Genomic DNA, 16,895 nt, shown 5'->3' with positions numbered 1-16,895 from the left:
AAAGATATGTGAGCTAAGTAATCTAAAGATCAATACTTTCAGTTATGTAAGATCAAAGAACTTTAGTTCAAGTTTTGGAATCTGAGATTGTAGACTCTGTACACACCGTTGTAATCCTATGTGGGACAAACAATAGCTTAAATAATTACTTTGTTACAACGAATTAGAATTTTACTAACACAAGTGAAAAACAACCAGTCTTTATCACCATGACAAGAATGATTTTGTAAATTAAAATTTGATGACTGTAAAAATTATTTAATAGAAATTTTAACAAGGATCGATAATGTATTTTTAATTAACTTTAACAGATTACAACGATTTCACTTCACACAAAATGGCCGTGGTAAAACTAAATTAGCCCATATTATTATTCGAGCTATTATCTGGTGGTATGATCAGAAAAAACCTGAAAAAGTATTATGGAAAGTTAACTACTAGCAATGTAAATGTAAATAGCAACCTGACTGGTTTACTTGAGTTTAAATTCCAATGTACCAAAAACTAATAACACTAAAGATGACACCTATATTAAATCCTCTATTTAATCCAAAGAAATATTGGGAACCAAAAACTAAATTAAAGTAACTGAGAGAAATATGACAAACGTTCTAGAACATTTCTGCAACAGTACCTTGACACGTTTTGCACATTGAATTTCTGCAGACTTTAATTACAAAACAGATGAGTGCTGATGTTGCATTGGTTTTTAAAGAAAAAATTAGAAAGCCCTGTAATCTTGTAAAAACTTGGTCTATCAAACTATATATATATATATATATATATATATATATATATATATATATATATATATATATATATATATATATATATATATAAAACAACACAAGAAACCTAACATTTATTATTTATTTATTTTTGGTTATAAATGCATCATTAATTTCAGGTATTTTCTCAGTGGTTACTGTGGCTCTTCTGTGTACAGTTTAGTCACAAAGCATGTGTTTCATGACAAATCTTCAATAGCTACCTATGATGCAGCATTTCGGAGCTTAATTGAAGATTTTATAGCAAAGACATTCAAGAACATATGTTCACCTATGGGTTGCGTACGCAATAAGATAAAGATAGAACATTTTGTGAAAGAAAGAAACATTCATAAATTTTAAGAAAGCACTGGAGTTAGTGTGACAGTAGTGGTACATAATGAACACAGTGCAACCACATTAAGAAATGGGTTCCCTCATTCAGAGTTTGTAGAAAGGCTATGCACTTATTGGTGCTTCAATGCTTATCCAGGGAGATAAATACAACTGTATTAATACGACAGATGACATTGTATCAACAACTGTATCATTGTCTAACAAGAACTCCAAGACAATTTCTCCCCACATTTGTCTGCTCATATTACCAGCCAACATTAATTGCTCACCAACAGTGATCCAGTCCAATGTGATTGAGGTTGCAGTGACAACTACACCATGTCAAAGTTTCTCAAGTGGAAAAAAACTGTCTTACAAAAACTTTAATGACTTACGCTTAGATAAAACGAAAATTTGTAAATATGAGGTGGATATAGGAGAAATCTTCAATGATAGTTCTGTTGTAAATATATTTTTAAGTAGCCTTAAGAATAGCTTAATTATAATGCACCAAAATAACCAGTACTTAGAAACTAGAATAGAAATACTGCAAATTACTATTAGTGAATTGCAGCTTAGTATTATTGTCTTAAGTGAACATTATATGAAAGATTCTGATATACAATTATTAAATGTTACAGGCTATAGATTATGATTATTACTGTAGAACTTCTACAAGTGGTCGAGTTTTAATATTAGCCTTCAATAATGTAATTTCAATACAAATTAAATTACCATCAATACAAAATCTAATTGCCTGATTTTTGCTGTACATATGAATTCAAATTTATGGGAGTAACCTTTATTTTGGGCTGTATATATATATGTCACCAGAAAGCTAGTTAAGAGGAACCTTTTTTGAAAACATTAAATATGTATTTAAGTATTCTAAACAAATTATATGTAAATATTATAGAATGTAGAGATATAAATGTAAATATTGAAAAAAAACTACAAAAGATATGAAAAGCATTTAAACAGATATGGGCTTAGGTACTTAATAAAATTTCCTACTGTGGTCACAACCAATGCTTCCTTTGCCATAGATAATTTTTTACAAACATGAACACACATCTATTAGAAGTTTTAGGATAATAACAAAATTATCAGATCATGATGCTCAATTGCTAAAAATTAAATAATAAGAACAAAAATATTACAAAAATCAGCAGGAAATTTGTACCAAACTGTATAGTAACTTTTAACAATGATCTTGCTAACAAGTCTTGGATGGTTGTTTTTGATACACCAATTAAAAAGAAATATATGTTCCTCACTATTTTAACTTGCATTTTCCTAAGAAAAAAAACACTAAAATAATGAATTCTAAAGTTTGGTAAAATGATGAATTGAAAAAGGATAATCAAAGAATAATTGAACTGTCAAAGTTGTCAATAAAAAACAATTGTCCAACAATGAAAGAAAATTTCAAAATGAAAATAAAATGTTTTAAATAAAAAAAATAATCAAACAAAAATAGAGAGTTACATACAATTTTAATAAAGTCTAATAATAAAGTAAAATCTACCTAGAGCTTAGCAATAAAAACAACAGTATACCAACAGATATAAATCTCATTAAAGACAAGACAACAGTAAATGATCGAGGTGTTGTTGGCGAGACGTTTAATAACTGTTTCATCAATTCTGTTGAGGAGATGGTGTTGCCAAATCTCCCTCAGCCACTTTTAACTGACAACACTTCAATTTTAAAACTATTGACAGTGAAAAATTAATTAAAATTTTAAAATCTTTGACAACAAACGTTCTTCAGGATATAATGAAATGCCTATGACACTTATAAAGCAAGCTCAGTTTTAATTGGTTGGTACACTGAACCACATTATAAATGCAGCATTATTTTCAGGTATTTTATTTTCAAAATCACATACATCCATTCACATATTATTTTCAGTATTTCTGTGTATAGATCAATGTCAGCGAATAAACCAAACTCAATACTGGTTTTTCGGAATAAAAGCTATGTGTATTCTTCTAAAACTAAATTGCAATGATTTTGTGAAAAATAAATTTCAAGAGTTAAGAACTGGATTTATGACATTCTATTCCATTGTAAAAATTCAAGCAAATTATATTGAATTAAACTGTGATACTCATCAATATAACAAAATAAAAAACATAATATGGCTGTAACTCAACATAATTTGTGATTCTTTTTAAAAAACCACAATATTTGTGAGTACGACTTTATAATTTATAACCAAATCATTTAAAGTATTTAAAAAAACTTTAAATTCAATCAACTCTAAAATATTCAAATTAAAACTCATGTTAAAGGTAATTTAACATTTACTGCTAATCTTTGAATTTTATGGAACTAATTGTGTTTAAGAACGAGTTACAATTTTTTTAAATTTCTCTAAATAAGTGTCTATTTATATTGACTGTTTTGATGTGAGTCTATTGCACAGTTTTTAGTTTTCTTAAAAACATAAGTGAATATATAGCCATGTAACCACAATTTTATTTCTAATTAACTTGTGTTTTTACCATTCCCACACCGTAGACAGATATATTAGGATGATAGACTTTGACCGAAACATCAAATACAGTTATATCCGATATTATAAATTATATTTCTTGGAAAGTTTAGTAGTTTATAAAAGGCCTTTGAAATGACCGGTGCACACTCTGTGTTTATCGCGCTTGATAAGGAAGTATTTATAAACGACTTTCACTCAGTGGCAGAGGGAGGGGAGCGCCCTATGTCTAACTCCAACTATTTGCTTGTCAGTTCTGTGTCTCCTACAGAGCTATAACAAAACACATATCCGTGGTGTGCATTACTGCTTTCTCGGCTGTCACGAGTGCGCGTCTGCTACGTATCTCGTTATTATTCTTCATTGTGTGATAGTGTTATGATTAGTTAGAATTTTTTTTATACTACAATGACGTGTATTTAATTTAGTTTAAATTTATTTGAAATAAATAGTTTTGTAGATAGTTCTTTTTTATTTTTGTCAATAAATACACTCATTTTAAGTCGAATGCCTTCTTTTACAATTTTTTGATTTTACCTTTTATAATTTAGTTATAATAACAATTTGGGTTTGAATTTAAAGAAAACATTTTTTTACTTGTCTTGGCGTTATAGGAAAGTTTATAGATTTATTAGAGGTGTGTGAAGCTTTAATATTATGACACCATTCATGTTCACTGTGTGAAATAATTGAACAAAAAAATTCTAATATTATAGAGCTGTCAGTATAAAATTGCTCTTAGCAAGGAATTTACTGAGAATACTAATTAGAGGGTTAAAGAATTGATCTTTTCAGGAATAATATTGGAAAAAACCACATTTAATCTGCATATAAAGAAATAATATAATTTGGTTGTTAATTTATTATCTGAAAACATCCCTGTTAAATTAACTTACTTTCCACTCCATGTCATAGTGTCTAAATCAAGGCAGTGAAGTTCGTTATTACGAATCAGTCTAAGGCGTCCACCAAACACATAAACCTGAAACAAATATCTTATTATTTATCAATCTATGAAAAGTGTTAGAGATTCCTATAATACAGTAAGTAACTCATAAACATAATCAAGACTTAAAGTAAAATATAAAATATAATATAATAAAATAGAATGAATAACTAAATAATCTTAATCTCTTACAATCTAGAATGTCTCATTCATGAAAGGCATTGGTCATTTCATTCCTTTATTGATAGAAGGTACCTCTGGGGCAATGTATATCTGGTAAAATACCTAAGTAATATTTATTAGGTTTATCTATGGATTCCACAAAGAAATTTTACATTTAAAATGGTTAAGGCTGCTATTAAAGCTAATTTTGAAAATAATAATAATTTTGAAACGATTAAAATTTAATTAACACGTTCGCTACCGAGCGGCGCATATATGTGCCGGCCGGGTTATTACGAGAGACCGACGTCAGAAATACGATCTTTACACACAGACCAAGTTAATATTGGTGTGCCCTTCATCACAGACCGATGGTAAGATTTTGTTTAAATAGGTTATTATACTTTGTAAATAACCCTAATTATATATATATTTGATGTATATTTCTGTTTTTGCGGTTTTTAGCATTATTTTATTACGGCGCATATATGAGCCGGTCGGTCTATAGCATCAAAATGGTATCATAGGACCGAGTGTCCCCAAATATGAGCCACTATTTATTTGTTGAAATATACTTTAGATTCAAGGATAATTTTTAACAAAAAAAACACACCTATTCCATGAACAAGTTTATTTTACATATTTTATAAGACATATAAAATCAAACTTTTACATTACAAAGATTACAAATAAATTCAAACAAAAGTGTACTTGAGATAAATTGGATGTTTGGACCTACTTCTCATGCCATAGATTGAAACAAGTTGGCATGCAAAGGCCAAATGGTTTGTCTTTAGAGTCCTTGCAATAGAGCAGGCATAAAAGGTTTGCTTCCTTGTATTGTGTGCTTCTCGGCAGACATGGCACCTCAGTCGCTTTTCCAGCTTGACAGGAGCATGAGTCGTCTGTGAAGAGCGGATGGGGCGAGGTTTCCGTGGAATGGGTTTCTACATGAATGTATTGTTTTATAATAATGTCTCTGAAATTCAGATAGGTTGTCTTCGTTGTCAATTTGGAAAAAATAAATGTGCTGTTCCACAGTGATACATCTAGCAGGTGGAAAAATATTTTTATGTACCCACCGAAGAGACTTTCTAGGAGTGGAATAATAAGAGATCATTTGATCACTGCGATCAATCCCACTCATACCCTTGTTGTAGCGAACAACCATGCTGGGCTTTTGGATCACTTCTCCCCTTTTTGTTCTTGTTTCCTCCATCTCGGGGCCATTTGAAGTTGAAATAGTCAAAACATTTCTTTTATCTCGCCATTTCATGACGGTAACGTCACCTCTTTGACGGCTCACACACTCCCCCTTTTTCAGTTTTGTTTGCACCACAACTTGCGGATTCCCAACTCTATTTGACTGTAGAGTACCACACATGTTAGTCTGGTTGGTCATGAGGTACTCGGCCAGGTCCACGCTGTTGTAGAAATTGTCGAGAAAGATTATGTGGCCTTTGCCGAGGTAGTTCTGCATTAACTTTCTCACAACTTCAAAGGCGTGGCCCTTTTCTTTGTCAATAAGTGTCCCCTTTCCTAAGTAGATGATGATATTTAAAATGAATCCATCAGATGTTGTCAGTTCGTACAGTTTTATACCGTACTTGTGTGATTTGTTTTTTATATTACTGCCGAAACGACAGTCGGCCTCTGAAGAGGACCATAGCCTCATCTAGAGAAAGTGACTTCCCAGGGCTGTAAACCCTAACAGAGTTTGCTAAGATATCATTGAGGACATTCTCAATTTTTATGCATCCTATTGTCTGTGGAGTCTATGTTTGGATCATAAAAACACAAACATCTTAAAATACATTCAAAACGATTGCGGGACATGGTCTGGCCAAAGATAGGATGCTCATATAAGCCGTCCTTGGACCAATAGTGTTTTATAGATGGAAGGTTTACATTACCCATCAACATACACACAAACCTAAAAATTTTTTCAATTCTTCAACAGAAACATTTTTCCCAAAAGTTTTAGATGAGCATGTTTGGAAAGAGGTGTCCCTCGCATGATTCCAGCTCTGGTGTTTGGTCCATGTGACAATTTTTTCTAACAGGGCGGTGTCAAAAATATTGCCAAACACTTCAACTGGATCAGTTGTTTGTATATTCACTTTTTCTTCACCCACAAAATCATGAATTAGTGGGACTTTGTTCGTGTCAGTCCCAACAACCATTAATACTGATATGATCATTGTGGACTTCATTGGCAACGAACTGTACATTAACATCATCGGTAAAATTATTTTGATTCTGCACATATTCATGTGCCTCTACTTCAGTAACAACTTCATTGCGGTCTACTTCACTACTAGAATCATCACTACTGTTAGAGGTTGGAAATGTACTCACTGTTACCATCTGATGAAAATAAAGAACTTTATTTCAGTGTCACTGTCACTATCAATTAACTCACGGTCAATCTCACTGTTGGTACACACACGCCTCTTCGTTTTCTATTTGGCTCCATGTTCATAAAAAATCAGATAGAAGCTTATACAGTACGTAAACTTACTCACAGAACGTAACCTCATTCACTGAACATAACCTCAAACTTAGTGAACCACGTGCTCTGCTGCAGTGGCGCGGCGGACGAGCATTTCACAAACTAATACTGTTGAGACTAGTGAAATATATACCGTAAATACAGGTCATTGACTTTGACTTATCCAGAGACCAACCGTCCCATATTTGCGCCAGACACCCCCAGAGACCGATACGAAAAATATTAAACCGTTAAAATAGACCAGTGATTTGTCAGGATATTATTAGTAACAATAGAACACTGTCCCAAATATGCGCCGTCGGTCTGTATCAGCGGGCCCGAGCGGCTCATATGTGGGACGCTGGTCCAGGAGTAAAAAACCGTACGGCGCATATATGGGACAGCTGGTCTATATATATGTTTTTTATTTAACATATCGGTAGCGAACGTGTTAAGAAAATAAGGTAATACAAGAGTGCAATGGCTTTCACATCACTTTTTAGTACACAGAAGAGCAGAAAATGGAGCACGCTGTTTCAATGTTAAAATACAAATTCATAGGTATTTTGAGTAAACAACCGGTTCCTTTTCAAATAAAAACTGTCATTAAAAAACTTAAAATTTCTTTCAATCCTCCTGAGACTTAGTAATGATTCAGTTTCAGAAGCTGATATTTTTGAATCAAGTTAGGCTTGAATTGTTGTAGACATAGTATCATTTTTCTTACAGTATACATGAAGTCAAATCGATTTTCTGTCTTTCAGTTTATCATGTAAACTGTCTTTCCTTTATAAACTGGATTCAATAATAGTTTCCACCTCTAGGCCTGCTATGGCAGCTGGTAAATGGACATGTAAAGTTGTATTATAGAAAACACAAAAAGTATTTCAAATCTATCCATTCTTAACAATGGTAATAAAAATAAACACGACCATTCTTAACAATCAATGGTAATAAGAATTAAACATCTACCTGAATAAAGAGTCTTTCATGAATAAAACAATCTTGCAAAGTGAATAAGATAAAAAAAAATTATTTTAGGATTATTACTGCCTTTAGAATATGATCAAGGGTTTTGTATTTTCCATACTGTAATTAAGGGTAAAAGAATAATCAAATTAAGTAATATTAACTAATTTATATTCATTTGAGAGATATTACAATATGATTTACTAGTAACTGTAAAAATAAAAAAGCATGATTGTTACTGTAAAAATAAAATCTCACTTTTCTCCACCAACGCGGATTGAACAAACAAGCTCCAGCCGACTGACGTGTTACTGGCGAGAGGATCATTAACCCGGTATGGTGCCTCAATCATAGGTAATACAAGCCAATAGTATGAAACCTATATCATTTTACAGACAAGAATACGCAATAAAACTTTTGTTAAAAAAAAGAACAATTTTGTAAAACATATACTGAAATTATATTTCTCTTTAAACACATTCACATACCTTAAAATTGCAGTGTATAAATTTGGCAAAAATGTGTACACAAACAGTGATAAAATTATAGTTTTATTCCTCTGAGATAGCTTACCCTATTTTCCGAAATAGCTGCGGCATGAGCGGCTCGTGGTGCGGGAATACTTCCTCGACATCGTGGCCACTCCCAGCAATCCCTATACAGTCATTGTACAGTGAACTTATTACAATTAATAATTCTTCTAAAGTAAAAATTAAAAAAAAATATACATATTATAGTATTTGAACACTTATTTTTGTTACATGTTATGACAGGTTCTATGTTATTAACAGTTTAATTTAGTCTTCTTTTAATATAAAAAATAAGTGAATTAAAACAGTATGGAAAATCAAAGATATTAAGAATGATAGATAGCTTCGGTTTTGCTAAGTTTTTCAATATAATATGAAAAGGATGGTGAATATTAAAATATCTAAAAATGTAGAGTTGAGATTAAAGCCTAATTTAAAAAACACAGAATATTTTATTTTGCAACTAATGTTTATAACTGACAACAGACAAATTATGTATGTATGATGTATTTAGAAGAGGTAAATAAATAAACAATACTTTTGGACGTTCCATGGAAAATAGTAAAATACAACCACAAAAATTATTCAAGTTTGTGAAGGAAACAGGATTTTTCCAGACATTTGCCATCGTTCAGTGATACAAAAAATCACTAACACTACGTTTCGAGATCTGAAATCTGATCTCTTCAGGTAAATAACTAACCTAACACATAATAACAAACTAGGTTACAATAAACAAATCATACCAGAGCGTTGTGACACGCATAAGTCAGGAATCACGACCACCATGTTGTGTGTCAACTTCACTAACTCTAAAAATGCACTTAACACAAAACTAAACCCAACACTAATTATTAAAACTCAACTACAGAATACAGGTCACAGTAGGTCTGCATTTGTTGACCAACCACCTACGATTGACCAAAGGCCAATAGCAAATGGCAATTGTCACGGCAGAAACAAGATGGCGGCAAAAAAGGAAGGGAACAAGAGTAGGCCCTTTTTTATTATTGGTTCATGCTAGATATTAATATCTTAAATCCATACTGCGACTCCGCATTGGTTTATTTCAAATATCTAATCTGTTTGATACTTTTGGTTTTCTTTTTAGTTCATTTTTTCAGAATTGGCAACCAAAGCGGCTTAATCTTGATTTCCTACTGAAAATTAAGATAGTTTACAAACCTGTTTTACATGAATATCTGTGATTGGTTGAGAGATATATTTGTGGGTTCCGCTTGATATGCAGATTTCAAAATAATTTTGGAAAATTATTTACTAAGGTCATTATATTGCATCTAAAGACACAAAATATAACTAAATATATAGATTATAATCTGAATTTATTGGTACCAATATCTTCGTGATATTATATAAATTAACAATGCAATTAAACACTTAGTGTAAAGACATCTGACATCTTCTCTGCAGTACAACAATGGAAACCAAAGACGACTAAAAGGTCTCCACAGTTTTAGTATTAATGGTGAAATGAATGATGTTTTATAAGACGAGTTATTTCTCCTATTCAGGAAGTGACGAATATATTCCTTCAACATCTTCTGGTAAGTTAAATATTTTAATCTTGATTAAAAAATATAGTTTTAACTCTTTTTTAAATAAGTCCACATTAATATGTTTTTAAGGTTAAAACGAACTCTTTACATTGTTTCGACATCAGAGATACTTAGATTACAAACAAATGTAGTACAGATGGTGCACTTAGACTTCCAATACTGCACTGAGTGGATGGTGAAATGAAGATGAACTTAAAATATGCTTTAAATCAACCCTTCCCACCATTTTTCTACGTTATGTGTAGAAACCTTGATTGCTCCACAGTGATTTGGGATCGCATCAGAAACATCATAGTGCACTCAATTCTGCACCTGATGAGACAATGACAACACCACTTCATCTGGATTACATTTGTTAGTAGTCTAGATGTCTCTATGTCGAAACAATGTACTTTGAGTTTCTTCGTCGCCAACTGTTTTAGATCTCTTCAGACAGATGTTGATTCTAGATTCTAGGAGTCAAGTCTATCACATTGTTAAACTTCAGACACTACACTGGGTGGATGGTGAAATAGAGCTGAATTTAACACTTACAATTTAATATACATTTTCTAAAAGTGTAATGTTTGATGCTTATTTAACATTTCCAATACACTGACCAAGTATCAATTAACAAAATTTACTATACAAATCCAAATGTACAGACAAAATAAAAATTAAACTTAAAGCATTTAAAATTTGGTGGCTTGATGGCAGTAGATTGTGTATACATTACGTGGTTACTGTTACTGGACAAGAGTCACACTTACAGTTCAATGTTGTAGACAGCCAGCTGATTATTCCAACCAGTAGGCCAAGGTGACAGTTCCGATGTTGGTTCCAATACTATCTGGAACTCATTTCGGCACCGGCCCACAGGTCCAAAACCACCAAAGAAATATAACCTGCAAACAAGTGCGATAAAATTGTAAGAATTACCCTACTATCTGAACTAAATTTTACTATCACACTTGCTTCAACACAAAATTCAAATTAAACTTTACAGAAATTGAGCTAAAACATCCACATGTTATTTTTCAGAAACATTTCCAAAGAAAACAATGATTATTTAGCTAATCACATTGTAACTTTAAATGAAATGTTAACCATTCCAAATTGCTTATTTATAAACCCTGAGGATGTTAATTACATTTTCTATAAAATATCCAAATCTTATACATTTTATTTAAATTGAAATGGAAGTCAAAAAAGAGTTATTAATTTAATATTTATGTATTTTATAATTTATTGGCTGGCTTGGGTGTCAGTTTTGAAAAAGTATTCCTATACAAAACAGATATTCTTTGTTTAAAGTTTGTTATTGGCGATGGACGGTTTGACAGGATAACAAGTAACCTTTTGTAACCATAAAAATGGCAACTATCTGAAATCCTGTTATCCTGTAACAGATATATCTTCATTTGTGTACTTCTAAGAAGCTACTGGAAGATACCAGTAAAGTTCGTTAAAACTGGTTAATTTTGAAACAAAAACATCATTAAACTACATCATAGAATATAGTTAATGCTGGAAAGGAAATGCATTTTCAACACCATGCAGAGCCTGAGAAACCCAGTCTATACTCAATTCTACAATGAAACGTTTGAGATAAGGTTTTATAAAGGAACAATGGATTAACTGAAGATAAGCTCATTGTGGATCACTGATGAAACATCTCGTTATGTAATAGTTGGGCTAGCAGCACAATGATGAGCGCAAAAGTTATCTGCTTTTAATTTTACATCCTAATAGTTCTAATGTCTTGTGTCTGCACAAGCATTTTTACTAGTCCACTGAATGTTTTAACAACATATATTTTAGTTTTCTCACACACATTTAATATATGTTATACATCACAATTATATATGAGAGTTGAAGCATCAATTGAATTTATTCTCAACTACTGATTTATTGTTATCCTCAGCTATTTTTACAACAGCAACTTGTTTAATATTTTGTAGTATTCTTTGGTTTTATTATTATGTGCAGTTAAAAATAGAAAATTTATGATAATCCAAATTGGATTAGAATTTATTAGAGAGTACTAGTGAGTATAATAGAAATAGTTATAATAGTTCATAAAATAATATACTGTATACAGGATGTTTACAAAATCTCCCAGTAATATTTTAAGGATCTGTTCCTTGTATCAAGATATACAGAAAGTGTAATGTAAAGATTACTGCCTGTATGTCTGTCTGTAGTTTTTAGATATTATTTTTGATTTCAGAAGCTAGTACAGGTTAAAAACTCAAATTTAATTTAATTTAATTTTAAATAATTACTGTTCTTACAGACCAAAATCATGAGTAACTTTAATATTATATAACCATATCACATTTCAAGATGGTAGATGGTTGAACTTTATAAAGCTTAATACCTTAAAACTAAAAACTAATAAGATTTATAACAGTTGCTATAACAAAAGTTGCTACATTTAAATACAAACATTTTGATTTCTAGATAATGAACATTGGTCAGTAAATAATGTAGATATAAACTTTCAACAGTTGTAATGATGCCATAAACATGTAAATAATGTCAACTTTCCGTGCATTCAACGTTACGCTTACATCTATAAAATTCCTTGACCGATTTTGATGTTGTAGATGTCAAAATATTTGTAGTTAAATTTGTACTATTCTTCCTATATTTTCATAATCTAATTAGTTTCTACAGCATTAAACTTTATAAAAACAACTGTCCACCATCTAGATACCATTCAATCGAGACACGATAATATAATACTACATTTTCTCTTGATTTGAAATTGCAAGAATTTCAATAATTGTATAACATTTAAATATTTTATTTTTACTTATATATAAAATAAATAATAAAGTCTGGAGAAACATACATTTAAACATTAAACATTAGAATTTCTTTATTGGCACATTAAATCCAAGCACAATGTGAACACATTTTGGTCAGGTAATTTGTCATAAATATAAAATTAATATTGTAACTATTCTAAAATATAAAAACTTAATAATACAGATCATCAGCTTACAGTTATTTTTAAACAACTTGCAATTTGTACAGGTCTCCATGGCCTACAATTTGTACTCCATGCTAGAATTTGTACAGGCAGATATACGGTGAACTGAACATTTATGACCCGTGTTTATATTACATCATTTGTTTGTCTTAACCCAAAAAAATAAATTCCACAAAATTACCAAAGAGTTCTTGAATACCCCTTATAACATTATTTTAATATATAGGCAAATATCTCTAACATATATCCAAGAATCCAGTTCAACTTACATGTGAATTGAGTATTAACACCATGCGGTTCATTGTGGCACAAAATTACTATTTGCTTCCCCTACTTGTGTTTTCCCAAAAAGTATTTACCCATTTTGGAAATGGATTAGAACACAGATATAAAAATAAATTTAAAATAAAACTCAACTCAAAAAATATTAATTTTAGTACATAATTTGTATCACATATTTAGAAAAATGTATGGGGTGTCCCACAAAGAGGTTTAAACGTTTGATTTCATATTACTTGCCCATTTATGCACCGAACATTTTCAAACTCTACACAACTCATTAAATAGGTTTTGAAAATATTCTGTGAAAATTTCAGCTCTCTAGCAACTCTTGAAAAAAAATGGTGTGGCATTTTGAAAAAACTATACTTTAAAAACAGTATTTTTGGTTTTTTTTTAATTATTTACTGTCATGTTCTAGAGAAATAAAGCATTTCAATCAGAAAATTAGAACATAGCCCATTAAAAAAACTTACAATTACAGTCCACAATTATTTGAACTGTAATCCATCCACAGCAACACACTGATAATAGCGCTTAACAAATGTATCGTAAGCTCTTAAAAAGAAATTCTGCGTTATCCGGAGAAGTTCCTCTTTAATTCATTGTTTTAATTCCTCATCATTATTGAAGCTATGAGTTTAAACTTGTTCCTTTAAGTAACCCCATACAAAGAAATCACACACAGTTGAATCTGGGGATCAGGGTGGCCAATCTAAAACAATCTTCCATGAGCAATCCACCGGCCATGAAGGTTGTTATTTAGCAATCGCTTGACAGGATTTAAAAAAATGAGGAGAAGCACCATCTTCTTGGAAGATTGCTTGATTAATTTCTGGAACCGTAAAATGAGGCAAGACTTGTTTATTTAAAACCTGTTCATACCTATTCCCAGTCATTGTACTGTCTGAAATGTTATAAGATAGCACCCCATTACAACTGACAGCTGCCCAAGCAGTAATTCCTTAATTCCTTTTGATTTGATTAGAGTCTGTTCAAGAATGTGTGGATTACCGGTGTCGTAATAATTACAATCATGCCTATTTACAGTACCATTGCGGTAGAAAGTGGAATTGTATTGTGAAAAACAATTTGAGTATGCCAATTAAGATCTAGCTCATGAAACTCAATGACACAAGAACAAAATTCCACTCCTCTGACTGGATCATCTTTAAGAAGATTATGGACTAGGTAACTTTTGTAAAATTTAATTTTGTTTTTCTTAATTATTCTCTGTACTGAAGACTTTAGAACACCAGTTTCAAGTTCAACCTTCCTTAGTGATTTCGGTTTACCTAGAGAGTGGAGCATTGATGCGCTTACTAGTACCTCTCTTTCCTCATTTGATCCTCTAGAGTACTTTTTTACGACACTTCCAGTTTCTAACGAAAGATTTTTCCACTTAGTTATTGTTCGATTGCTAGGTGGTTCAACTCCTGGCTAGGCAACCTGAAATTGTCTAATTGCTTCTGTAATGTTACCAAAAGCAATAGCCCATGCACAACACTTCACTTTTTGTTCAACATTAAAAGCAATTTTTTGAACTTCAATATCAGTAAAACTCTAATGGAGAAAGTTGTCATGTTTTTATAGTGCGAGCAATATTCTTCAATCAAACAATTGTTTTCAATAATGAGCGTTATTAAACAGCTGTTCTTTAAAACTGATCGCAGTAATCAGGTGATTCAAAAAATAAATGTTTATAGGAAGCAAAACGGTAAAATTTTCAATGTCACCATTTTGTTTCTACAATTGTTAGGGAGGTTTAATTTTCATAGAATATTTTTAAAACTTACTTTATTAATTGTGTAGAGTTTGAAAATGTTTGGGTGTATAAATGGGCAAGTAATATAGAATCAAACGTTTAAACCTCTTCGTGGGACAATCTGTATAATGGTTACCTATTTTTAAAAGGATGTCCAAATTTAATTTATTTTGCATTATTATTCTTGGCTCATCAAGACTTTTAGGATGGAATGGAACTTGACTTATGTTTACATTTAGATTTATATCCCTATTAAGTAGTCCCTTCTAAAAAAGTGAAAAATGCAGATTGCACAAAACAATTGACTAAAAGTGAAGAATGCAGATTGCACAAAACTTTAAGATTCTTAACTGATGTGCGGTTTTATTTTTATTAGTTGAATTAATAAAATTTTATTTAAACATTATTTTTCAGCATCCTTGTATCAACAAAATAAACGTATTATACAATACTGTACTTGTAATTTTCCACAGATGGTTACCTCACTGTGGTATTGTTTTAATGCTATTGACAAATATAATACAAGAATTATGATAACGTTATCATGTGTAGAAATCGTTATGTAAGACAAGTAAATTTGCAGAAGTTATTACCAATGGATAAGAGGCTTATTTCAAGGACTGGCAGAAAAACTTCAGGTAAGATCAATGGCACTTATAACAAGCTATGAGGATCCAAATACTAACATAATTACTGGATTTTCACTGTGTAAATCTACCATGAGAAGAATATGAAGCAAACTAAAATGTTAATAATTAGTTTTAGATTAAGATTAAATTAACCCTTTTATGTCTCGTTAAAAATCACACCAATTTTCCCTCAGGTTGTATTTAATTTCTGCTATGTTACAGCTTCTTTACATTATACAAACCAAGTATTTTAAATACATTTTCCTGTAATATTTTTTATTTGTTGTTTTAAAAAAAGTAAGTTAATAATTAAAAAAGAGCCTATACATTATTTTAAAACATTTTGTTTATATTTATAGGTAATAATGTGTAAATTATAAAAATAAAATAACAACTTGATAAAAAATAATTTTTATTTTACACACATAAACAATAGACCAAAATTGCATGTACAAAGGTAAACATAGAACTAAAATACCCTTTAGTAACAGGTTTTACTCATTTACAGGTTATTTGAGTGTGATAATTTTTCTCACATGGGATCCAACCTAAATTTTTTAATTTCAGTGCCTCTTGTATCATAAGTAAACATCAAAGTAGTATTCATTTAACACAAATAGTTCAAAGTGTCGAATAACTCAAATGTCAAACAACGGTTACAAAAAAGCTGAAATATCTTGGTAAACCTATAGTTGACACGTGAGTGTTCGGCGGAAGTACCACGGTCAACCTTTAGTGGTCAGCCGACCTTCAGGGATTAAGATATCATAAACTAAATTAAAGAAAACTTTAATATTACAGATGAAACAGAACAATATTAGATGAGTTAGCTGGACTACTTAATTATTACATAATTTTAATATTAGAAAGGGAAAGATAAAGGGTGAAAAGGTTAAGAATCGGATAGTATCTGATATTATTATTGAGAGCATCACAGGTTTTAGTACAATACAATAAGCATATACAG

General features: G+C 30.9%; 1 protein-coding gene across 3 annotated transcripts in view; it reads right to left on the bottom strand.

The window, feature by feature from the left end:
- Nucleotides 1–16,895, bottom strand: part of LOC124357304 (kelch domain-containing protein 1-like) — a 97,366-nt gene that overhangs the window by 43,155 nt on the left and 37,316 nt on the right. For all 3 annotated transcript variants that reach the window (XM_046808966.1, XM_046808967.1, XM_046808968.1), the window contains 3 exons: nucleotides 11,028–11,162; nucleotides 8,745–8,826; nucleotides 4,500–4,585 (listed from right to left, as the gene is read on the bottom strand). In XM_046808966.1, the coding sequence (XP_046664922.1) occupies nucleotides 4,500–4,585; nucleotides 8,745–8,826; nucleotides 11,028–11,162 (303 nt within the window). The remainder of the gene's footprint in view (nucleotides 1–4,499; nucleotides 4,586–8,744; nucleotides 8,827–11,027; nucleotides 11,163–16,895) is intronic.

This window comes from Homalodisca vitripennis, chromosome 3 (assembly GCF_021130785.1).
Source record: "Homalodisca vitripennis isolate AUS2020 chromosome 3, UT_GWSS_2.1, whole genome shotgun sequence".
Classification (NCBI taxonomy): Eukaryota; Metazoa; Arthropoda; class Insecta; order Hemiptera; family Cicadellidae; genus Homalodisca; species Homalodisca vitripennis.
The sequence above is the reverse complement of the archived record's forward strand: the minus strand, read 5'-3'. Positions and strand labels throughout refer to the sequence as shown.